This window comes from Calonectris borealis, chromosome 5, assembly GCF_964195595.1.
Source record: "Calonectris borealis chromosome 5, bCalBor7.hap1.2, whole genome shotgun sequence".
Classification (NCBI taxonomy): Eukaryota; Metazoa; Chordata; class Aves; order Procellariiformes; family Procellariidae; genus Calonectris; species Calonectris borealis.
In genome coordinates this window covers 27902569-27927184 of record NC_134316.1, presented here as the reverse complement: position 1 = coordinate 27927184, position 24616 = coordinate 27902569, and the positions used below count along the sequence as shown (strand labels likewise).

At 38.7% G+C, this 24616-nt stretch overlaps 1 protein-coding gene across 1 annotated transcript in view; it reads left to right on the top strand.

Moving 5' to 3' along the window:
• MIPOL1 (mirror-image polydactyly 1) overlaps positions 1–23051 on the top strand; it is a 197508-nt gene extending 174457 nt beyond the window's left edge. Inside the window, exon 12 of the mRNA XM_075151627.1 lies at positions 16291–23051. Within this exon, the coding sequence (XP_075007728.1) occupies positions 16291–16357 (67 nt within the window). The 3' untranslated portion in view covers positions 16358–23051. The remainder of the gene's footprint in view (positions 1–16290) is intronic.
• The last annotated feature ends 1565 nt before the right edge of the window (positions 23052–24616 follow it).

Genomic DNA, 24616 nt, shown 5'->3' with positions numbered 1-24616 from the left:
CTTATTATGAACAAAGCAAATATATAAGTGATGTGAAACAGTAGTTCTTACTTCATTTGTCCTTAACTGTTTATTAAAGACATCTTTTCTTTTGATTTTGGTTTGTTTTTTTGTTTTAAGGAGGAAGTCAGGAGAGTTACAGATGATAAAAAATACTTCAGTGGATTGAATACAAAAGAAAACTAAGCAGGTTGTTTTATCAAAGGAAATTACTGTCTCTCTTAAAAGGAATACTACCCTTAATAACATTTGCTTTACCTCTTAAGGTGTGATTTTTTGGCTGCCTAACTTTCATTGTTACTGGAACACACCCTTTTTTTGAGTAGTCTGGGATTTCCCTCCAGCATTTCTGAACACGCTTTCTCTGCTTTCGTAGTTGCTCACTTAGTTTTGTTCCTTAGCTGATGCTGATAAATAAATCGATCGATGACACAACAAAAACAAACAGTTCTTACCAGCATTCAACACAGTTGAAAAGAATACAAAAATGGAAAGAAATAAGGAGCAAGCATTTGTTAAGTGGTTAGAGTCCCCCTCTTCTGCAAGTAAAACTAATCTGCCTTCCGAGTACGGGAGCTGTGTGCATTTCATATCAACGTCCAAGACGTTCTCCAGTGCTGGCTGGAGAGTCTAATCTTTCCCAGAATGATCCAAGCAGTGCAAGAACAAGAATGAATATTTGAATAATCGCACCACAATGAGAGGTGACCCTCCGATAGGGGACTGACCAGATACACATATGGATTTTTGGGAGGACGCTCTGATGCTCTTTTTTAACACAGCTGTGAGAAGAATGTGGCTAAGACCCAGTAGTCTTTCTGGAGTGTAGCTGGCAAAGGAAACCATGAGGAGAAGAGAATTTAACACATGGGTGTAAGAGAGTCCGCTTCATTGATGCGATCTGAGGGGAATGTCTAATGACTGGAAGAATTAAACTTGGCAATGAAAACACAAAGCTCTTTTCATCAATTCAAACGCAGACTCTAAAGCTGCAGATGGTTACCTCCAGCTTTGCCTATTCAGTGCAGGGTTGTATAAAATGGCACTTTGGTGAATACTAATAGATCAAAACAAAGATTTAATAACATAAAGATGTGGTGTTCATTTTTAAATGAGGACACAGGTCAGTGTCTCAGAAAAGAGTGAAATAAGTATCTTTATGTATGGGTCTAAAGTCTCTGGAGATTTTTAACTGCAAACATGGTATCTTTAGTGTGCAGATTGTATTCAGTACAGCACAGCTATGCAGGGAACAGGCTAAAAGCAAGATTTCTGAATTATTATACTAATTGAGCCTATTTGCAAAATGCAAATGTTTTTAACTAGATATCTCCCTTTTAAAATCATACCTACATATATTTAGTTGAAGTATACATTGTAGCTTGTATGCTTTCAGTCACTCCCTATAGATAAGAATGGAGCTAGTTAATTAGAAATTGCAGGCAAAAGCACTGCACAAAAGAAACAACTTTTACATTCACCGGGACTTAAAGCTATTTGTTCTGGAGGAACCACCAAATGTCAGATAACTCAACTGGCTTTATTTAAAATTTTAGAGAAACATTTCTTTAATTTTCATATTTCAAAATAATAAATACAATTTAATGTCTTACTTTATTAAGATGTTACATTTAGATGTTCGAACTTCCCTATTAAAACTAGACTGCTTTTTCTTTTACCTACAAAACTGTATTCTGGTGAATGTCAGATCAACACGTTAACTACTGGAAGCTAGGAGTACAGCTTCATAGATATTAATAGTTTCACTGATTTGTGTGAGTAAATAATTCAGCAGATGTCAAAAGTGATTTTGCATTTAATGAAAACCACTGTGCTGCCTGCTGCTGTGAAGTTCTGCTGGGATTGAATAGTTGGTAATCTCTTAATATCATATAGGGAATAATTTAAAGGTGCTGGCATTTTGAAATGTAAAGTAAGTTCTGGTGACTTGTTGAAGAATGTAGATGTAGAGCTAGTTTCTTAGTTACAGCAAATTGGCTTAGCTCTGTTGCACTGAGTTGCATTCATTTGTCCCAGTTAAGGATATGACCTGTAGTTTACTGAGAAACAGATGCTGGTGGGTACATTCAAAAGACGAGCAAGTGAGGGCAAAGCGCTGAGAATCTTTTACTTGCTCTAGCAAGCCACAGAAGTCAGCGGTTATGAGAGTTTGTACACAAGGAAATGGGGAGCCGAGGAAGACAACTCTTGTAGCAGTCTAAGATACCAATGAAAATTAGCAATAGTTCTGGACTTTCAGAACTGGATCAAAAGTTATTAAAGGAGATTCAACATGGAAAAAACTACTTGATGAGGACTGATGTGTTGGCTGCCTCATGCAGTGATTAAAAGCAGATTATAAGCTCCACGGGGCCTATAAGAGATACACAATCTCCACAGGCGGGGTTTTATGGTGTTTAGGAAACCCACACTAGCCAGATGGAAGATTCCCAGACACGCAAAACTACCACATACCCCGAAGAATTCTGCAGAGTGCAGCAGAGCTGATGCAAAGTTTCTTTGGCATGCAAGACATGAATAGAAACATGAGAAAGTCTAAAACACAAAATCTAGTAACAATCACATCATATCATATATGAAAATATTACCATTAACTAGGGTATCAATAACAGGCAGTGTGAATTTATTGGATTTAGGGGCAATAGGCTTGGAAGTAGCCTGCTTTAGGAATTTAGTGAGGAATTAAGACTAATTGAAACGTGTGAAGAAAGTCATGTGTGATCTAACTGAAAGCAGTACATAGTAGGGTCAGAATTTATTTAAATACTTGGAATTCTGTGCTAATGCCAGTGACTCCTCTCAGAAGAATTCCCCTCAGGCTGCACCAATATGGATGGTGAAATGATGAATTAAAAAGTCTTGTAGAGATACCTGTTTGTTGTAATAAAAGAATTGAGTAAGCCAGTGAGGTTATGTGCAGCCTCAGAGAAATTCAACATATAGAGTGAAATCAGTTTTCTGGGTCTGGAGGAAATAAAATATTGAACTAGTATTCAAATCTAAGGTGAGCTGAACAAATTCAGTCACTGGTGGCATACTCTCTGGACTGTTGTAGGTATATCGCATTTCTGCATCACTAGGCAGGTCTTGTTTCCCTTGGAGAGGCTAACTTATTATTCATGCTGTACAAAAGGAAATATATCACTTCTGCAAAGCTGTAATGAAATGTATTTTCTGCATTGGATTATATTACCTTTACTGGATGACACTTCACTTACCGATTTTTGAATCATGTACTCCATGTTCCAGTCCAGGTAAAATTTGCAGGCTGTGATGGAGGGAATGCCTGATAACTTAGTACCACTAATACTGATAATTTCCCAGCCCAAGGAAGAGAAGACTTGGGTTAGCATAAGCAGAAAACTTCTGACTGAAAAAATACAATCGACTTCTTGTCTTTTCTGCCTGGATTCCTTGGAGACCCAAATGGAGAAGCATGTGCTGAACCAGAGTGATGCACACTGGTTGCATCAAGATCCACGCAGAGCAGCGTGACCTCAGACGTTTTCTTTCAAAAGCTTCCTTGGCATCTGTGCCCCCCCGCCCCAGTTTTTGAAGTGGTTGTTTGGGAGCAGGGGTACTCCTCCAGGATGTGACAGAATGGAGCTGAGTTTCCTCCTCCATCTGAGGAGATCCTGGTTCAGATCTCCTGTATCTCAGGGGGATGTTTTAGCCACTCAGGTTTGGTCTGGATGCTCTCTGTTCCTTGCCTTGAAGTAGTACCACAGAGCAGAAAATAATGCAGGCTTCTGGGATCAGAGAGCAGTGAGTAAGGCTACTCACCTCTGAGAAGCGAGACCTGGTTCTGACACTTTCCTTTAGGGCTTTTTCTCAGTTTTATCCAATGCCTGTTGAACATAAATACAGAGCCAGTATCAGAACACCCATCTCCCATTTTCCAGGTGAGCGCCCTCGATCACCACCCACAGAATCACACCTTCAGGTCTAATAACATTTCAGATGTTTCTTCTGCAGCTTCAGAAAGAGAAGTAAACAAGAATCTTCAGCCCGCGAGTGTACAGCTCTCCTGAGAAGTGGCAGATGTAGGTTAAAACCAAGTTTTCCTTAGCTTGGCCTGAATGCTCTAGCTGATAGTATAATTTTTTATACTTGTTTCAAAAAGGAGGAGTGGTAGCACTGCTGTTATCTTTGTTACCTTAAAAGAAACAAGTGGCCTCAGGTTGGTTTTAGAGAAGGGCAGCTTGAGGACTCTGGGCAGCTTGGAGCAAGACACTTAAATGGAGGGCCTGAGATTTAAAAAAAAAAAAAAAAAAAGAACAAAAAACCTATTTGGCTAGTTTAGGAGAACCCTTCTCCTTAAGCTAGTTGTTGCAAATCCCATCCCAAGGTGCTGCCATGCTCTCTGTGCAGTCTGGAGGAGGAATGCGCAAGTGCAGAGCACACATGGAGCTGCAGATCCCATTCTCATTACCAGAGTCCTGAAAGACAGATTTGGTGATGTTCAGAATTACTGCAGCTGGGACCCTTTGTAGTACTAATGATTCACAATATCTTTTGGTGTCTCGTTTTCATTTGAAGATGGCCCTTAATAGAGCAGTTTGTGGTATCAGTACCAAAAGTCTCATACCGTTATAATGTGTGGTATTGCCAGTGCAGATCATGGGATATCATTCTCATGGATATTTTGGGTGTCATAAATTACAGTGAGGACTTTAGCATCTGACAGTTTATGATCAATGCCAGGGTTATGTTCAGTGGTGTACTTAACAGAACGAAGACAAAAAATCCCAACCAAAGGGAATGACAGACAAGCCTTTCCTGCATTCCTTGCACACCCGAGATATCCATTGACTGCAGGGAGTTTCACATGGATGAAGAATGCAAAACTGAGTGTACAGTCTAAGTCAAGTATTTATTTTCTTTGTGTAGCTATGGTTTACATTTACTTAACCTCTGTAAATTGTGGATTGCAGTGCAGATATTGTTTTCTTAAAGTATGGGTGGTTACAATATAAACACAAATATTTATCATCATTTGAATATTTATCATCTCAGCCTTTCACGAAAATATAAGCAGTGCTGAAACTTCATTCTGTCAAACACTAAAATGTATTCTATGAAAGTCAAATGTTTTCAGAGTCAACATAATCACAGCATCCCAGTTTTTGACCTGTGTGTTCATTTACAGTTTGCTTATAGCTGCTTCACAGAGATGGAAGTTTGTAGATTACAACATGGTTTTATTGATTTATCAGTAGCAAAATACACTAAGTATACTCAGTAAACTGGATCGGCTAGCTCTTGGGCTTGTATTGTATAATATCAGCTTGTTGTGGAATACTTCAGCACAAAATCAGAATGTTGGCATAGTTAGCATCAATGGTGTAAACCAGACTTGCAAAGACTAATATTTAGTAAGACCAATAACACAAACAAATTAGATTTTGAAGTTGTTTGCCCAATAGGAAGAAGCATGCTGACACAGTATTTGTAAGCTTATAGTTAACTATTCTATGACAAATTATTAAATAACTTTCAAAAGCAGATTGAGTGCTCCTTGAAGAACAGCAAGAAAACTTTTTCTCAGACTTGCTTTTTTTTTCCAAGACGATAAAATGAGTGTCACAGCAAATAATCATTTATGTTAATATTTTATATCCAAATAAAATAAGTCCATGGCATTTACATTGCCGTTACTAAATAGTATTTGGTTTGTTTGCAAGAGTCATTTATTTGTGGCTTGGCTGAAGGAATAAAAATAAATTTGTGGTTCTTTCTGTTAATACTCATACTGTTTCTTAACATATGCAAAAGATTGAATACTGTAAATGTATGTGCAGAAGCTCAACAAGAAACCCCAGACTTTCTGAAGCTTCTGAATTACGTATCTTTTAGAGAATTGCTGGAACAGTTCTTTACAGCAACAAATAGAAATAACTGACAAGGACAGCAAGGTATTTTATTTTAAGCAAACTTGAAATCGTTTGAATTTTTCCACTGCTTAAAATTAAGTGTAGCTTTACTGAAGCAGGGGCTAGTTCTCCAAGGGAAAAATTATAGTTCATATTTCTAATCTAATACTGAGTCATTAATTAATAGCCAGATTTTTCTGTAAGGCTTTTAATTTTTTTAAGAATATTTTGTAGAAAGGCAGCATCAATTGTGTTTATAATTATGAGAGCTAACAACAGCTTTAACCCCATCATTGCCACTATTTTATTGGCAAGTTGCTCGGCTTTCCCGTTCTACATTTTCGCTGTATGTGATGTGGGTATAAAGACATAGATCTAAACACTAAGTTGTTGGAAGGCGTAAATCTTTAGGACCAAATTTTATCATTTCAGCTTCAGATTATGGATTTTTTTCCCATAGAAAGTATCAGAATTCAGCCTTTGAGTGGAAGACATTGCAGGTATTGGAGAGGTGTATAATAAAATTACTATATGTAGCACTTTATTCTGTGCCTCATAATATATCCATCTCTATCACCTCAATCTTTTATTTGATAAGATAATCATATAAATTATTTGAAGGGTGTAACAGATGAACATCTACATCTGATAAAAGGCATATCCTAAGTGGTGAACACAAAAGATGTTTCACAGATCTCCAATTTTAAACACTGAGAAAATATTTTACTCTATGCTTTTGAAGAATTTCGTGTATCTTGATGTAAAGCCAAATTTTTATGCTTTCATCAGCAGAGATTAAAAGGTTTTTCTCCTACAATCAGTCCCATTCATGGCAACCAGGCAGAATTGACACCAAGACCTGAGTCTGCAAGCTCACTAGTTCAGAAGAATTAAAGCTCTCCTCAAAATGAGCTGAAGGTCCACTTCTTCTCCCCTGTGTGTGTCAGCCTTGCTCCAGAATTCACTCACCTCCCAGGAGCAGGAGGAAAAGCTCATTCCCAGTTGGATGGCAGAAACATGGAGCAAAGTAGGCCCAGAAGGCCAGTGAAGAAAAATCTCATGTGAATTGTCTTGCTAGAATGGTGCAGAAGACAGTTGGAGACAGTCTGTCTGCCGGCTACTGGAGAAAGGTTACTGAAGCTTAGAAGTGAGCAGGCTTGTTTTTACCTTAATGGCCTTAAATGGCTGATAACTTAGTAAAAAGCCTATGAAGTATTTTAAGGAGCACTACACATGTGTAGAAGACGCTTTGGTCTGTGATGCTAAGTCTCAACTGGTATTTTAAAAGCCCGTTTTTTGTGTGTAAATGAGCAGTTAGGCATCTTTTTTGGTTTTATCGCCGTATAGGGGACCCCATCGCAACATCACCATAATACACAAGCTTCATGCTGATAACATCTATCTATAATATATTGCAAACATTAAGAGGAGGAGAGGAGGTTTCACCCATGGATTTTTTCTTAGTCCACTACTGAGGGAAGACTGCTCTTATTTTTTCTAGAAATACTTTTCAGAAGTATGACTAAGTGTGAGTCGCCCTGAAACAGCCAAAAGAAGACTTTGGGCACCACTGGATCACACCGGAAGGGTGGGGAGTTCACCTACCAGTCTGAGCCCGTTACAAAGGACTTTTCACAAGTGGAAGCTTACTTAAATGCTTTCCTCTTACATCCAAACCTGTTTCCATTGTTACTTCATCTCTCAGTGATATTGTAGAAGCCGTTCCACCTTGGGCAATATCCCATCAGTTACGCCAGGAAGGCAAATCTATTGAAGTACATCAAACCTGTGTAAAAACAATTATTTTTAATGTAAAGTGGAGGGATTTGATAATGGTTTGTAGGAAGGAATTTTCTCTCCACAAGCTCCAGATTACTCTTGGTCACGAGGGTGGGAGCTGTCTAGAGCCAGCAAGTCTGCATCGGGTTTTGTAAAATATTTATGGAATCAAGAAAAAAGCTCATGTTGTCTTTATTGTTTACAATATCAAGAGGAATCTGCCAAAGTTATGCTTTGGTGGGATGTACTTGGGAAACAGCCTGAGTAGTACCTCAGTATTTGCAATTTTACAAACTCATTGTAAACAAGACTTGACCAGAACATGCCCAAAAGGGGTGGAACTGGCTTGGAGTAGGCAGCTGAGAGGTTCAGACCTGGCCTTACAAGGAAGGCTTGTTTGAAACATGCAGAAAGGTGTAATGTGGTGGTTTCAGACTGATACTTTTAAAGTTTAGAGTCTGTTAGTAACCTCATTCTCTACAGATCCTTAAATGTGTATCAGTCTGCTGGCCCTCCATTTCATGAGGAATCCTGTCTAGCTTTGTTTTGGGCAGGTTTGAAATAATATTTGTTCTAGATAATCAATTTTTGACATTGCTTTTAAATATTCCCAAAGAGGGATTTAGAACAAAACGAAATCCTCTAAAAAGTAGGTCCTTTTTCCATCTCCTGAAATACATCTCAGCTGGATATAGAGTAAGAGAACTGGCTAGTTGTTACCAGTTGACATGGTCCAGAGCACCAAGCTGAGAGGGATGGGCTCTGTATCCAACAATTTTAGGCTCTAATTCTGCAGGTATTTATGCCTATACTTTTTTTTTTTTGTGCACACGAGGAACCCAGTTCAGCTCAAGACTACTTATACATAAAATTAAACATGACAAAAAGTTTGTTGGTCTTCAGTTTTCTTGATTGGTTGAGCTTCAGCAAGTCATTTCCCTTCTCTGCACGCTGTTTTGCCACATGCAAAATACACATAGTGCAAAACGGACCTGATGTCTGCCTTTTGAACACTTTACATAAAATTTCTGACCATCCCTCCATGTTGTGATCATTCAAAGCAAAGAATATTTGCTTTTCTGAGGTAGTATTGCTCTCAAGAAGAAGGTGGGAAACAGTTCAGAGGCAGAATAAGCTTGCCTGTGATTCATTGTGCTTTAATGATACCAAACATCATTACCAATGGGCAGGACTAATGTTCATCAAGAGTTGATAGGAAGTAATATTTTTCCCTCTTCAAATGAACAAATACTGCGACATCATACTTTCTATAGGAAAGATATATTAGCGTAAGGTAAAACTGCTGGCTTTTCCTAAGCAGATGACAGAAACTTCCAGGAAGTATTTGGCAAGAAAATCCAGGAGACGCTTGCCTATTCATATCAGCACAAAGTTTGTGGAAATGCTGTCCCTGTAAGGAGTAGGCTTCGATGTCAAGATTTCTCCTAAAAAAGAGACCAGTTGTGACCCCAAATGAGTGGAAACAGTAACTGTCAGTGCTAAAAGTAATTCAAGCTTATGGAAGGAGGTGTATAAAGGGTTTTTCTTGCACAAATAGAAGTAGTAAACTGCATAAAATTTGCATATAAACTGTTAGACTCAAGCTGGAGTAATTAGGTGAAATTCTGCGATCTGATTAAATAATCTGGTCGGTATCATTTGGCCATCGTATGCCAATATATCCTCTATTTCAATTATTGTTAATTTTTTAAGCCTTTAATATTAGTCACATGCTCAGATATGAATGGTTCATCCAATAGTAAGAGTCTCTGTCTGGTCTAAATGATAAGCATGTTGTAGATCTCGATTTACTGAAACACAGATGAGGTTATAGCATAGTGGTTTCAGGGTTTATTTTTCTTTCTCATGGACTCGATTATTTTAGGCAATCAGTATATGCTGTCCTGAGAAAGCATTTGAAAGCAAAGGAGCAATACCTTTCACAAAGTGGCATTAAATCCAGCATAGATGCAAAGTCCTGATTCTGTATTGTCCTGTACTGTGTAGCAATGTACATCAATGCAAAGTAGGATGAAATGCTGTCAAAACAGACCAACTGTGTTTACCACTCACTTTTCCTGCTGCTAGTGGTGGCACAAGGTGAATAGTAATGGTGGGCTAGCTCATAATCTTCCAAACACAAGGTAGAGAGCAAACAATTTGACAAGATTAGTTATTGTGGACCACAGATAAAGGCTTAATATTTTAGCCAAGGCCTGTGTAAGCCAGGTTTATTTTGAAACATGTCTGCTGTCAGGAGCCCAACTGGCTGTATTTACTTCTAAGTTTAATCATATACAGAATTACTCTTTTGGGTTGAGAAGACGCTGAAAGGGATTTAATAGGAATGCTTGTTTTGTGACAGTGCTTTTCAGAGGCAGAATGGTTTGCCCTGCCAAATTTAAGGCCTGTAAGTTTAATGGAACATACTTTTTGGAGTGACATTGCAAACAGTGTTGGGCAGGCAGGAATTGGCGGTGGTGCCTGGAGTGATTAGATTCAACACTGTGGTCTACCACGGTTTAGAGCTCGCTGATGCTGCTAAATCAATCTCCAAGACTTGTGTTTTAAGACCAGAAAGGACCATTAATACCGGTCAGTCCAGCCACCTGTCTAACACAGGGCACCAAATTTTACTCAGTAATTCCTGCATCAGGTTCAAAACCACTGCTGAACTCCAGCGTGTCATTTAGAAAGATGCCCAGTCTCTGATCCAAAAGATGCAGAGGGAACTTTTTTAAGCAGAGAGAGGCAGCCTGGTGCATCTGAACCACATGTAGGTTTTACCACTATGATGATTTATGAAGGAATTGTTACAGACTGGTGTATGACCGTTAAATGCAACCGACATGTTTTTTAGTGAGTCGACTGAAAATTATTATTGTTCAAAAGGCAGGCTTTTGAGGTGGCAAAAATAATACCTGAATTGAAGCTTGCGAGTAATTAAAGATTCACTGAACCACCCAGAGGTAAGAGGGCGATGCCTCTGTAGCGTGGTAGATAGGCCACTCACTGCGAGGTCATACCCTTACATTCCAGGCTTTGATCCAGTGAATATTTAAGCTTTTTATTCAATTGGAGCAGCCTCAACATTTGAAACTGAGAACAAGCCACCTCAGCACCCGGTGTTAGCGCAGTGCTGCTCCCTTGAGAGGGAAGCAGCTGGAGTCCAGTTATCCCATACAGATAATAGAGCTGAACCAGTTTCCTCCAGCCTCTTGAGTAAATGATCCTATCCAAGTGACTGGTTTCTGGGTGAGACTAGTATCAGAGCAGCCTCTCTTCTCTGAGTCATTTGTTTCCTTCAATTTTACAGAACACGCCTGAAAATGAGTACTCCATTTAGGTTTCTATGAAATATATCCAAGAGGAAGACTGAAGGAAAGGAGAGGAAAAGGAAAGGAAAGGAATTTTTTTATTCCGAGATGAAATTAAGTGAATTTGTTTGTATTTGTCACTGAACAGCCAGTTATTCACTGAGCTCTACTGCTAAACTGCTTGTAATGATTTTGTCCAATGCATTTTATTTACCTAATATATTTTCAAATGCTTGGTTTCTAAAGGCAATTAGTGTTAGCAAAACACATTCCACAAGAAGCCAGAAATCACGCAAGTAAGGCCATCTTCATAGCCTGAGACTAATCTTATCTACTGGAAAGATAACCAAGGGTTATAGTTTAGGTTTATAAGCCTTTATATAGCATTTCAAAATCCAGGAGGGTTTTGTTTTTATCGCTTAACTCCTCCATCTGCAGGTAGAAGCTATTGTTTTCAGCTAGTCTATATATTGCTTTGCAGATTAGGACATAGGCTACTTGAAGGATGCCCTTTTCTTTCAGTTGGGTATCCATTTTGGCTGTTTCTGGGGCATGATGCCCTGGAAGATCACTCTGTGACTGTGTAGCTGTCATATTCAGAACTTGTGGATAAAGGCCACTGCTCTCCTTTGGGGTCAGTTCCTTTGGCAAGAGATGGAGCAGTGTGAGAGGATGTACTGATCTATGTGGATTTATGCAGTTGCAGAGTTTTTGCTGATCCCAAGCTACAGTTTAGAGCTAGACTTCTTCAGCAGAATACATGAAAGAGGAGAGCAAGCCAAAAATGTGTGTAAGAGCACTAGAGACCAGTACATAACATTTTTGCAACTTCAGTCCAGCTTCTGGGCTCCCAGAACAAACTTCTCTGTCAGTAAGGATTTTAAGTCTGCTTTATGGAGACTGATTCTAAAACCAAAATGATTTATACTCAAGGGAGTAAAGCTCTGTAAGGCTTTGCTAAAAAACAAAACAGATTGTCAGACAGTTCAGGAGCCATGTAAGAACACTCCATGTAACAACATACACTCCATGCAGGCATTTTGTCAGATGTATGCATAGGTGATAAGAGAACACAATTTGAAATAACTGGAAGAGGAGTTGAGAATGATTGAGAATTTGTCTTGGGGAAGACACACCTAGCAACATTCTTGTTTAGGTAGCATTCCTCTGAAGATGAGGATCTTCTTAAAGCTTAGCAACAGTTTTAAAAGTACATATTCGAATTGGTAATATCATAACAGCAAGCCCCCCAAGGAAATCTTTTTATTTCTGTATTAAAACACAGATTCACCTGATTAATTCCAAATTTGTATTGAGGAAGAATTAAGCCTCTGCAATTCAAGATTCTTCGCAATGACACATCTTTTGCTAACTTAAAAATAATGATGGACCAGATGTCCCTTTTCTAATTTGTGGGGGTTTTTTATTTTTCCATTTCATGGAAGCACTGAGATGAGCATTAAAGAAGTAGGTAGCATAATAAAGAATATTTCTAACTCTCATCTTTGTGCTTTTCATGGATGCAAATTCTATCTATCCCGAAAAACACAGGACTTTTTGACTTTGGGTATGTGCAAGTCAGTATAAATAAAACCAAAGTTGTACCTATCCATCTGAATACATAGTTTGTTCCTGTATTTTATATGCCATTTTGTACTCATTTTGCATGCATACATACACTAATTGTGTAGAGAATGCTGACATGCCATTTGCTGAGAGAATTTATTTGTTACGGCACAGATTTTCTAGAATTATTTAAGTACCAAGAAATAGTGAAGGTCACCTACTGGGATTTTCCAAAATCTCTAAGCAAGAAATTGAAATCTGTGAGAATGAGGAGTGAGACCTTAAGAGGCTTTGTTGAACATTCCTAAATGTCTGTCCTTGCACATTTGGACCTTCAGCACTGCAACTGATTTGCTCATATCGTTCTTCTGTCTGACCTAAAACACCAGCTGAAATACTTTCTTCTTGAATGACATGTTTGGTTGCTTCATGAAATGCAAATTCAATGAGTGTCTGTCTTACATCTCAGGAGAAGATAGTGTCATATTGTGCATTTAATTTATACAACGAGGACTGTTTCCTTCACAAGCGAAAAGACAAATGTCATTTGTTAAATCTGTGTCTTAGTATACGGTCAAACATAGTGAGTATTGCTTTCAGTTACGTAAAATATGGTGAGATTATACTGGCAGATACATCATGATTGCACAAAGTAATAAAAGTTGCTTTCTTCAGGTCGGTGTCTTCTGTATTTTGAATAAAATGTTGCAAATTCTGAGACTTTTAGGGCAGTTCCCAGCACCTCCCATTCGTCTGTTGAGATACTTAAGTTACCTTTGATCTTGAGGTATAAGATTATTCCTTCAGTTTACCACAGATTAAAATGCTCAGCCTCCAAAAGGAGTTGCCCGCAGCATCCCACCGGGCTGGGTACAGAGCCGTATCGACAAGGGGCGATTCTGCCACCCTCATCCCTTGCAGGTAGTACCTCATTGACACAAACGGCCTTGTTAGCTGCCTTTTATTACTTACAAAGAAAAATGTTGCTTAGTGTGAGTTGGGATGGCAGAGTTGGGCCCTTGGTGAACAAAGAGTCCAGGATTATCATTCCGAAAAGCCCCTGAGGCCTGTATCAAGAGTTATTAACCAGTGATTCAGCCCATAGCATTATTTTGTAGGCTTAAGTGGGATTTCAGTGGTATATTGGGTCTTGTGTCTGTATAGGGGTGAATTTTGCCCTCTGTTATTTTATCTTATAAATATCTGTTATAGTTTCTTTTTTACATTACTGTTTAAATCTCTTTCAAAGGTATGGTTTCTTACCCTGCAGCTTTTTTTTTTCTTTCTTCTAATAAAGAATAAATAAATTTGCAAATACACACATGACTGAAACAAAAGGCAAATAAGCTTTGCATGGTTTGTATTTGGTGCAGGATACCTCATTTTGATTATTTCAGTCATCATTCATTTGAAAAGCAGAAGCTATGATTGTTAAGCCTCATTATTTTCAATGAAGCCTGACAGTTTCAAGGTTAAACAGAAGACAGCTACTTTCATCCCAGTGGTATTTCTCTTCAAACATGGGCAGCTCTTCCCTGACTTGTCTGCTCTGGTGTGCAGTGTCATGGCTTGGTCACAGAGTGGTGCACATCTAAGCCCAATTGCAGGACAGTGTGTAAGCAGTGACCTCCAACCTATGTCTCCCCAAATGAAACCTCAGCTATTGAAGTCATTTTTCCCCCACTTGTTTAAGCTACATAGTATTTCTTTTTAACTCAACAGTGATTTAAATAAGCCATGATCTCAGATTTTACTATTTTTCTGCTGTCTCCCAGAAAACAATTTGCAGCCCAAACCTTCTGTTTGTCCAGACAGTTTGAAATGTTTCTCCTGTGTTTTATGTCTCTGAAGCGCATTAGGGAGGGTGCTAGTGTGGGAGAGAAAGAGACCTCCAGTGGTAGTTAAAGTGGCTGAGAATGCTTCTGAACATATATGCTGTTAAAAGTGAGGACTGATCTGCCATTGCTTTCTGAATTGCACATGGACTAACAACTGATTTAACAGTTCTCGGTAGGAGAGACTGAGGAAACAATGACTTCTCAGTAACTGAGTTAAAACCCTTAGAACCCAGAAAACGTTGATTTATCCACTGTGAGAAAACTTTCAGGAGCAAATAACTTGTGAAAGCCCTGACTTTATACTTGCATGGACTGACTGCACCGAGTTATGACTGTCTGGGTGCTGCCTCCATAAAGACGAAGAAGCGCAGTAGCTGTATGTTACAAAAACAGGAAAAATGCACTAGTTGGTTAAAAAGGGAAAGTGATACATGGAAAACTGAAGGGAGAGGAGTAGCTAAGCAGTAGTTTTTCACCTGTGCTTTCACTCCTTTAGGGTCCCTGTGGAACAGCTAGAACCAGCTGAACTTTCCACATACATTTCCTGGTGTCTGATAATTACATTAGGGTGGTGAATTCTTAATCTCATTTCAGGAATTAAGTCACCTGGTGAGTACAATGAAAGGTGTAGCTTCATGGTGCTTGGTGGTTCCTGGAACACAAGAGTGTTTCAATACGTACCGTGTGCGTTAGTCATGACTTGTGGCAATAAATCCAAGACGTGTTAACTAGTTTTCTTGCACTGAAGTTACTAATGCATTCATGAGATAAAATTAATTTTGCAGTTTTGATAAAACTGTGTTATTTTTATTTCCTATTTGCATTCCTCATGTTGTATAATATATTAAAAAAAAAACCAACTGTCTTTTCAGATAAGAAAAAATGGTTAACTTTGCAACAGTGAATACAGCTATTTGAACCTGCAACTCTTTTTATCTATTACGGAAATTGTGTGTATAATATGCTGGACATGGCTCTAAAAGTGTTCTACTACACACAGTGTCTGCTTTTATATAGTTAGTTTATTTGTGGGAGAGCTTTCATTGACGGATTCCATAAAATACAGATAAATTGAAGAAATAGCTTGAATGCATGATTACTGGAGTGCTGAAGATAAATGTGTGCAAATGGAAAACCCTGAACAAATTTAGCCCTTTGCATTTGCCTACATACTTTAACAAAAGGAAAGAACAAATTAAGCCAGTGAGATGCTGGACATGCTTATAGCCTGTGCCTTAAAACTAGAAGAGGATTAGGCAGCTCTCTGTCCTACTTATTTAGACTGTTAATTTTTCTGTAGTTGTGTTGACATAATAATCATACAGGCCACCTTCAAAATATCATCATCCACGTCCTCAGAAACTTGTCTTGTTAGGCATTTTGAAGAAGTTTTTGACATAAAATACATGGGGTTTTAGGCATAAATTTATAAAATGGACAATAAAAATGTCTGTTGGATAATGGGCAGGGTATTTTTTAAGGGGAAACAACAGCTAAGTGTTGCATTTAACAAGAGCCATGGACCACTCATATTTTAAAAAGTGCAAGAATTGAATGTCCTTCTTCCACCAAAGTGTATATGTGCGACAGGATTGCTGCACAGGGTTTTGTGTTAATCCCTTACAGAGACCTCAGATACTACATATACTACAAAAGAAAAGTGAGTTGATATATGTCACTGTCTGCAAATGGGTTGGGTTGTAGGTTAAAAAGTTTTCCGTAAGTTGTCTGCATTTTCCCTTAATGTCTGTCTTTTACAGTAGTGCTTTGTTTCTAAGCGTGACCACCACCAGGACAGCTTGGTTCAGTGCAAACACTGTCTCTTTCAGCCAGAACATTCCTAATGTTAGCTTCCTTTTTTTTTCTCTCCTCTCCCTCTCCCCTGCCCCCTCTCAGGTTGGAAAGGCTGGTGGACGTCCTGAGGAAGAAGGTTGGAGCAGGGACCATTAGGACCGTGATCTGATTGAAAGCTCTGGTCTAAGGAAGCATTCACATCTGGTGACCAGGCTGCTTCATTCAGCACTGTGTAAACACTAAAGTCTTAACTTAGCAAACAGTTGTTAGAAGTGGGACACTCCAGCGACATTCCAAGCTGAGATAAAATCAAATCATAAATGTTTAACTACTTTGCTGCTGAGTTCTGTGATTTGTTGAAATGTTTCACTGCAAACATATATTTGTTTTTAAGCAGATGCATTGTGGCACTGTGTACTGTGAAAAATGATGTAGATGCTTATTTTAACAGTCTGTCCTCTTGGTGTTACTAGACTATAGTCTGCTGCAAGGCACAGCTTGGTCATGTTTTCAAATACTGCAGGCTTCAGGTGCAAAATCCTGCAAAGCAGTTTCAAAATTTACGTCCTTTATGTTATTTGTGAGACTGCAAACAGTCCAGTATTCGTATGTCAAATGTATTAATTGATAAAGTAGGTTCACATCCAAGAAATATCTCTGGCTAGTATATTGGAGATTTTTCCCTCCTTACTTATAGCCCATTGAATTGCAGCAGTGACTGCGGCTAACATCTAAGGGAAGGATACATGTATAGCTTTATACAACGGTTGAATAGCTACTGCTAGTACATGGCATTTTCAGTGTACATTAAAAAGAAATGTTAAGTTTCACTGGAGGTACAGCTTCATAAATTGCAACATGAAAGCCTTGTGACATTGTGCAGTATATCAGACAGTGAGGAAGGTTTCCTGTATTGTTTTTAGTCACTCCTCTGTCCTTTCCTATGAGGGAAAATCTCTCAAATATTCAGAAACCACCTTATAGAGTCAAAATTCGCCTTTTCAGTGTAAGGTGGGTCACTCCCCCCTTTCCTACAAGACTTTTTGCCTGCTTCTTCTAGCTCTCTGATTGCTCTGCAGTGCAGGAGTACCGTCCAGATTGGGTTTGAGGCCAGACCGCCAACCCTCTGCTTTGTGTACTCCTGAAGTGCCCTGGGACTGAACTCAAAGGCTGAAGGACAGACTCCTACAGGGAGGGGAGAAATTGAGGGGTGAGGAGGAAAATTTGGGGTACACAGATATTATAAACCTTAGAGATACAGGAGAGTCGGACCTAGGGTTATATTTGTGACCCAAACATCTCCCTGTATTCAGTATGTCTTTGTCACATGACCAAAGGTGAGCAGAAAGGTCAGGTCAGTGCTTGTATAAACCTGCTCTCAAGAAGGCAGCTGTAATCTCTAAGCAGCCCAAATTCAGTAACGAATCTCAGGAGCACGGTGGGCTTTAAGCTACTCCCATGACCAGCCAGCTTAGGCGGGGTGGATGTAGCTCCTAAGGCTTCCACTTGCCTACTCTGCTTTGTGTTTAATGTTGTTATGCTGTCCTCCCTCTTAGTGATTGCTTGTACAGATGTCATGATAGGGCTGTCTAGCTGAAGAAAATGAAATTTTAATTTTGGATAGGGGGAAACATTTCAATGTCTGTTTTTCCTTTCAAGCACTTCCATGTTAAATCTTCATCATCTGCAGACCTAAGCCCCTCCTAGTTTCAGTCAACCAAACCTAACCCCTTGCAGGGAGATGAGTAGCATTCCTCCAAGCCAAATTTACCTAAGTCACTTCTAGAAACTTTTGAAGTGCTCCTTTTTGACCTTTGGTCAATCCTAAGATAGCCAGTGAGTCTGGAGTCTGTCCCTTACACTTATTCAGTGGGAAGAAAGTTTAATGCTTCCAGACCAGAGGACTGTCACCCCACAGCTCCCAGCCCCTTCACCATCTCCCGTGTGCTGCTGTCCAGCGCTTGGGTGACTCAACTACTCTTTTCCCTACTGTCCTCATTGAGCTTTAGTGCACTAAGTGAAAGACAAGATCTCCTGAGCTGTCAGTGCTGTTGAACCATTTCTGCTCTAAGGAAGTGGTGAGGAAGGAATAAAGATAAAAATGTAAGGACTACCATACTGTGCTAGGCCAAAGGTCCAAGTGCCTTTGGCAATAACCAGTGGAAGGTGCCTAGGAAAGGATATAAAGTCAGGCCAGCACTAGTGACCTTTCTCCTGAATGGTCTCCCAGCAATTTGTTATTTAGGGGCTTTCTGAGCCAAAGGGGGTGTCTTTGTATTTAGCAGCATTTTTTGACGACCTGTTTTTGAATCCATTTAAACTTTTAGTATCGACTTGTTCCTGTCACGAGGACTTATGCAGTTAATGATGCATTGAGTGAAGAAATATTTCCTTTTCTTTGTTATGAACCAGCTCTATTCATTTGCTCTCACCTAGTTTTTGTATTACAGAAACGGTGAACAACCATTCCCTTGTGATTGTTTCTATGTCTCTTGTGATTTTACATATTTGGCATCCTTCCCCCACCATCTCTTTTCCAGAGAGAACCCCTAGTATCTTGTAAAGAAGCTGACTCGCATTTTTAATTGGCCTTATCATGCTAATCTTTTCCAGTTCTGCAGTGTTTTTACTGAGGTACAACCAAGTTTGTGCCTGATATTCAAGATATGGACAAAATGTGACTTTAACAGTTGTCATAATTATGTTGTCTGTTTTATTCTCTATGCTATTTGTAATCATTTTTAGCATCGGATTTGCTTTATGGCAGATGATTTCTTGGAATTAATATTTCTGTAATAATAACAACTCTAGATCTCATTCCTCAGTTATAATATTCAGCTCAGAGTTCACCACAGGGTGTATGATGACACAACTGTTTCCTGAACGCATAACTTTGCATTTATGGGTACTGAATGTCATCTGTTGTTTTAGCGTGCGTTCCCTGGTGACCATGAGCTCCTATTTCATCTCTTCTCACAGTTCATCGTTACTACTCGCAGTAACATAGTATCATCAGCATCTCCATGCTGAATATGGTGATATGAAATATCACCATCTCCAAATTAGCCTCCTTTTCAAGGTGATTTCTTAGTTAAGTTGAACAACACGGGGTTGGGGCAAACATGCCTGTAGGACAATAAGATAACTTTCCTTCACTGTGAAAATGATATATTTATTCTTACCCATTGTTTTAATCTAACTTTTAACTACTTATTTTTCCATGTAAAGATCTTCCCTCTTACTCCTTGGCAGCTTTGGTGAGGAAGGTTGTTTGCTACTTTGGAAATGCAAGTTTACTAAAACAGGGCTTGTTTTCCATGCGTGAATGTGCTAAGTTCCTCCTTCCCCTAGGAGTATTGAGAAGTCCTCACCTTGCCCCAAGTCTTTCCGCCTCTGAGCGAATAATCTTGTGCATGCAGGCTTCATACAGCAAGACTGTTTGACCTCCATCCTCTTGTGTTAGCTGGCTTTGTTTAGAAAAGTAGGATTGGCCAGGCAAAAGCAGCCTAGCAGGCTTAATGTCAGATACATCTGGTTGTGGGTAATACTCGATTTGGTAAAATTAGTGATAATTTTGCTTCATAATTTTCCTTTTGACACATTGTACCTAAGTGAAAAAATATTTCCTGATTCAGCCTTATGTCTTGTACCAAGTAGCCTGAAATTCAGTGAGCTTTTTAGTTAGGGGGTTTTATCATCCTGTAGATAAATTACTTCGAATCATAATTAAATTAAGTGTTGATTTTTAAAATTCAGCTAGAAATGTTTGTCTTCTTTGAAAAGGACCTTGGGAAGTTTACTGTGCTGAGAGGCGAAGACTTGGAAGTGGTTGGGTTCTCACTCTTCCTTGCTAACAACCTAGTGTGTGGTCTTTGGCAAATCCCTTAGTGACAGTCATAAAAGGTATGCAGCCCCTGAAGAGGTGCCGAGGCTCCTCGGGAGAGTTTGCAAAAGCATCTGCGTGGCTAACGTCAGTGAAGTGAACAGCAAAAGTCACACAGGTCCAGTAATGCAGGCCCAGCCTTTAGTGCCCTCAGGTGAATTTCTGGCCCCATTGAACCCAGCCCGAGTTTTGCCTTTCAGTGTAACGAGGGCAGGAATTCTGGTCTGGCATGTAGAAATAGGCGATAATAATAACAAGGGTTAATTGGCTTTTATCATGTAGTTTATTGATTGAGAACTCATTGATGTCCATGCAGAGCTCTGAAGGTGAAAAGAAGCCTGCCCTATATAGCAGACAAATGCAATTGTCACTTCTGTCCTAATTTATGAGAGAAAGATGAGATTGCATCAGATCATGAACCAGGAGTAGCAATTCATTTGCCTCCCGGTGGAGCAGCAGTTCATGATGAAAGGTGGCTCACCATAGGCAGTGCTGATGGTGACGGTTGTAATTACTGGTCAAATTAGTGTCCCTGCTGTCTTGAAGATCACTGAGATACTCAGAAACGTCCTTCCCCTTGAGATTTTGTGTGTTCCTCTTGATGATCCTGCAGCACGTTATGCATTGGGAGCCATTTCTGGTATATGCCAGGGTAAAATATGTAAATAGCATCATGTTGGCTTGGGATAAGAGCGTTATTAATGCTTTTCAGCACTGTAATTATATTCATAGTAAGCCTTCCCTAAGCCCTCACTAATTAACAATATTGTGACAAATCAACTTTAACAGAAAAGAACTGCGGACCTTTAGTCATTTAGTACTGTTTTTCATTCAGCCCACAGCCCAAAATTGGTAGCATGGTTTTCTGTACTAGTGTTGGGAAAACTGCTGATATTTGAAAATTTCAGAGCCAGCTCGGTCTTATTAGTGGTATCCTGTAGATGAAGTCAGTTTGATTCCTCTTTAAATATATTCACAAGAAAGTAAGATTCATTAGTTAATCATTAAGGTAGGGGAATATTAAAACAGCTTTTATAAATAAGCCATCATATTGAAATAGTTTAGTAATGTCAATATGTTGTCACAGGCACATTTATTTATTTATTTATTCCAAATCACAGGACGTTTTACAAGATACCTTAATTTTCAAATTAAGTGGCTTTATAAATATTCTTATCAAGTGATCAAGATTTGTAACATCTTTAATCCATGTACACAAATGAACTTGCTATCTAAATGTCAGGATTTCTCTGTGCCTTTATTTTCTTCATTTAGAATAATTCCAGATGAAGGCTGTTAGTTTTGTTGGGTTTTTTCCTTTTTAATTTGTACCCCAGAAGATTTTCCTCCCCTGCAAGAATAAACTGTAGGGCACATGAAATCACTGACCAGCAATTTCTCTGATACTGTGCTTGCTATGATCGCAGCATTACATGTACTGACTCTTACCGCTGTACCATTTCACATCAGGTCTGCAGAACTGGACTTTCTCTGTCTCTCATGTTCTTCTCATGCATTGGTAGATAAAATGTATTCACAAGTCCAAAAAACCAAAGTGGTGTTCTCATATTAGGTTGATTATAAGTCAGCTGTTGAGCGTCAGTGGTCTAAACATTTCATTCTTCAGTTTTGTTGGGAGCACACGTGTGCTGGGAGGCTTTTAAACAAATACTTGAAATGGTTGAAAGATTTACATTGCCAGTGCCTAGCTAAATATGTAGTCTTTAGAAAAGACACGGTTTATTTTGGCACCATTTGAAAAACTCAAATATTTTAAACATTTGTTAAGTTCAAGCTTGCACATTTGAACTAGAAGTTTGCATTCCAAAATTGCATCTCGGGTTACCTGTCTCTCTCTCTTTTGTACTTTATAATCCCTTTATTAAAATAGTCTTTGCAAAAAGAGTTGGGTTTTGGGGTTGTGTGGTTTTGGGTTTTTTTTTGTTAATTGTAAAATATTGCCATCAACTTAATCAATTTTAAGGTAACATTTACCTGGTAACTCTATTCAACTAAACATCAGAAATGCAACGCCAGAAGTGTTTTCAGAATTTAGGGCTTCATGTTGGTAGCCAAGACTTGGTTGTAAAATTAATCAAATACGGGAATAGTGGCCAAATCCTTCAGTACTTTACTCTTAGTCATACTATGTACTGTGATGAGTAAGTACTAACCCTGATGGTGAATGCAGTGCCAGGCAATAAAGAAAACCGGTTGAAAAGGTGTACTGAGCTGATAAAATAGAATAGCTCAAGGAAAAGGAAAAGCTGTCTTTCACCCGGAGTTGGTTTTCTTTTCCTTCCCGTGGCAGAAGGTGGGGGCAGGGGCAATGTTTAGTCTAATTTTTTATTTTAAAAAAGAAACACCATTTATTTTCTTGTAAGTTTTAACCTGAAACTTGTACTGAAACTTAAAAAGTTGAGAATGTATAAATTGAAACCACCATATTTTGTTTAAAGCCTGCAAGAACCCCCGTTCAGCAAGTCCTGGAGCACACCGTTACAATTGTGCACATGCTTTGGTGCATGTTTCCTCCATGGTTACCTGGGGCCAAAGGTCCAAACAGTGTCACATTCACAGAAGTTCATCGTTATTTGAATAGCTTCTGAACATGATAGAAGCAGATCCAATTGTCATATGGTAAAACAGCAATATACCTTGTAGAACTGGTCACAACTGCTTCCCAGTGGCCGTGCTAAAGCAAGGTCATGATAAACCTTGCAGAAAACATTACATGAATTTACGATGATTAATACTCACACAGGAATGTGCACACTGTATTTCACATAAAATTGAAAAATGTAATTGTTTCCCAAAAAATTCAAAGGATGGAAATGATGGTGTATTTGTTCATGAACTAACTATTAGCAGAACTAATTCCAGAGCCAAACTTATAAAAGCAAAAAAAGAAAATCAAAAGATTAAGATGCAAAAATTAAAAACTACTTTGGTACTACTGTAATTCATTGTCTGAAGCTTCAGGACTTTGTTCATTAGTATTTGACTTCCACTGATGTAGTGCCACTATTTCACAAGGTTTGTGATCAAAGAGATAAACTGCTTTCAAAAATCGGTCTATAAGAAATGAGTTTACTGGTGTCTGAGTTGATATAGATATCAACTTACATCAGCTTAGAAGTCGAAATTTTGCTTAGAAGCAAATTTTCAAATATCTGTAAGTAAGAATCAGCTTTTCAAAAAATTAATTTCTTCACTTGGTTATTTAGCTTATTCAGAGAACATACTCAACTCAGATGCAGCCTCTGTGAAAGTATACTAGACTAGAAATAGAATAACAAACAGTAGGAAGTCTCCATCAACACATGCTCATAGCACTAATATCACCCCATTTGGTGCTTTAACATGCTATATAAAATTATCAGCTTGCTTTCTTCCATTTTATATAGGGAAAATTTTCTCTCTCACCCCTAACATTCTACCAATGCATGGAGAACATCAGTATTACAGATGATGGTTACTAAACATTACCAGTAGAGTTGAGCAAGAGAGGGAGACGCACAAATCAATAAAGATTAGGAATGTGATCAGCTATGGCATTTGTTATATCAGTTGTTTAAAAATGGCAGTGGCAGGAAATGAAGTGCTTTAGGCTATGACTATGGTATGGCAGACCAGTTCTACAGCTCAACTGTATTCTCACTGGTGGGGACAGTACCCTCATCCACAGTCCAAAAATGTGAGTCTCCATATCCACACCATTGGATATGGATATGGAGCTGTGGGGCTCCAAAACACCATATCAAAATAGGGTTATGAGCTCTCAATGTGTGATCCAGTCAGTAAACTGAGAAAGATATGGGTAAATCATAGCTTTGACTTGGACTCTTCTTCCCATTAGAGAAGGAAGGCACCTGGACTGACCTGTTGTTGCTAAAGCAGTGTAACAGAGAAAGTGCAAGGTAGAAATTAAATTTTGACCAGAACAGCAGAAAGGAATTGAAGTCCGAAAACGCATGTGTGGGGAAGCTTTGCCTGCTTCAGCCGTAGAAAAGGAGGAAAAGTTGTTACAATGAGTGACAGAAGTACTTTGCTTTGCTTACACATAGAAGTCTTGAAAACTTCATGGAAGTCAAAGCAAGGTACAGCTGTTGAAATATTTAAAAGTGGGTGTCTCACTGAGGTCAAAGCTAGTGTGTGGGCGTAAGGCTAGGAAATTCATTGAAATTTGGTTGTGTTCAGTTTTTTCACAAAATTCTTGTTTGATAGGGCAAGCTACCTTGGTTCTAAATTTCAAATAAAACAACATTTCTAATTAACATTTAGCTGTTCTGGTCACTGTATAATCAATATGAAAATTGGCAGTGTCCTCTCTACTTCTCACAGGTTGAGCAATAGAAATGGCAGTTGTCCTATCGCTAAGGCTTTCTTGATATAAATATGACACAAAAAGTTATGATATCAAAATAGTAAATATTGAATTATATTTAATCAGATCTGATCCCTTCTACAATTTTCATCAATAAATCTCAGCACACATTTAAAAGGAAAATTAATAACAATAGTACTTTATCCCAAACTGGTAAA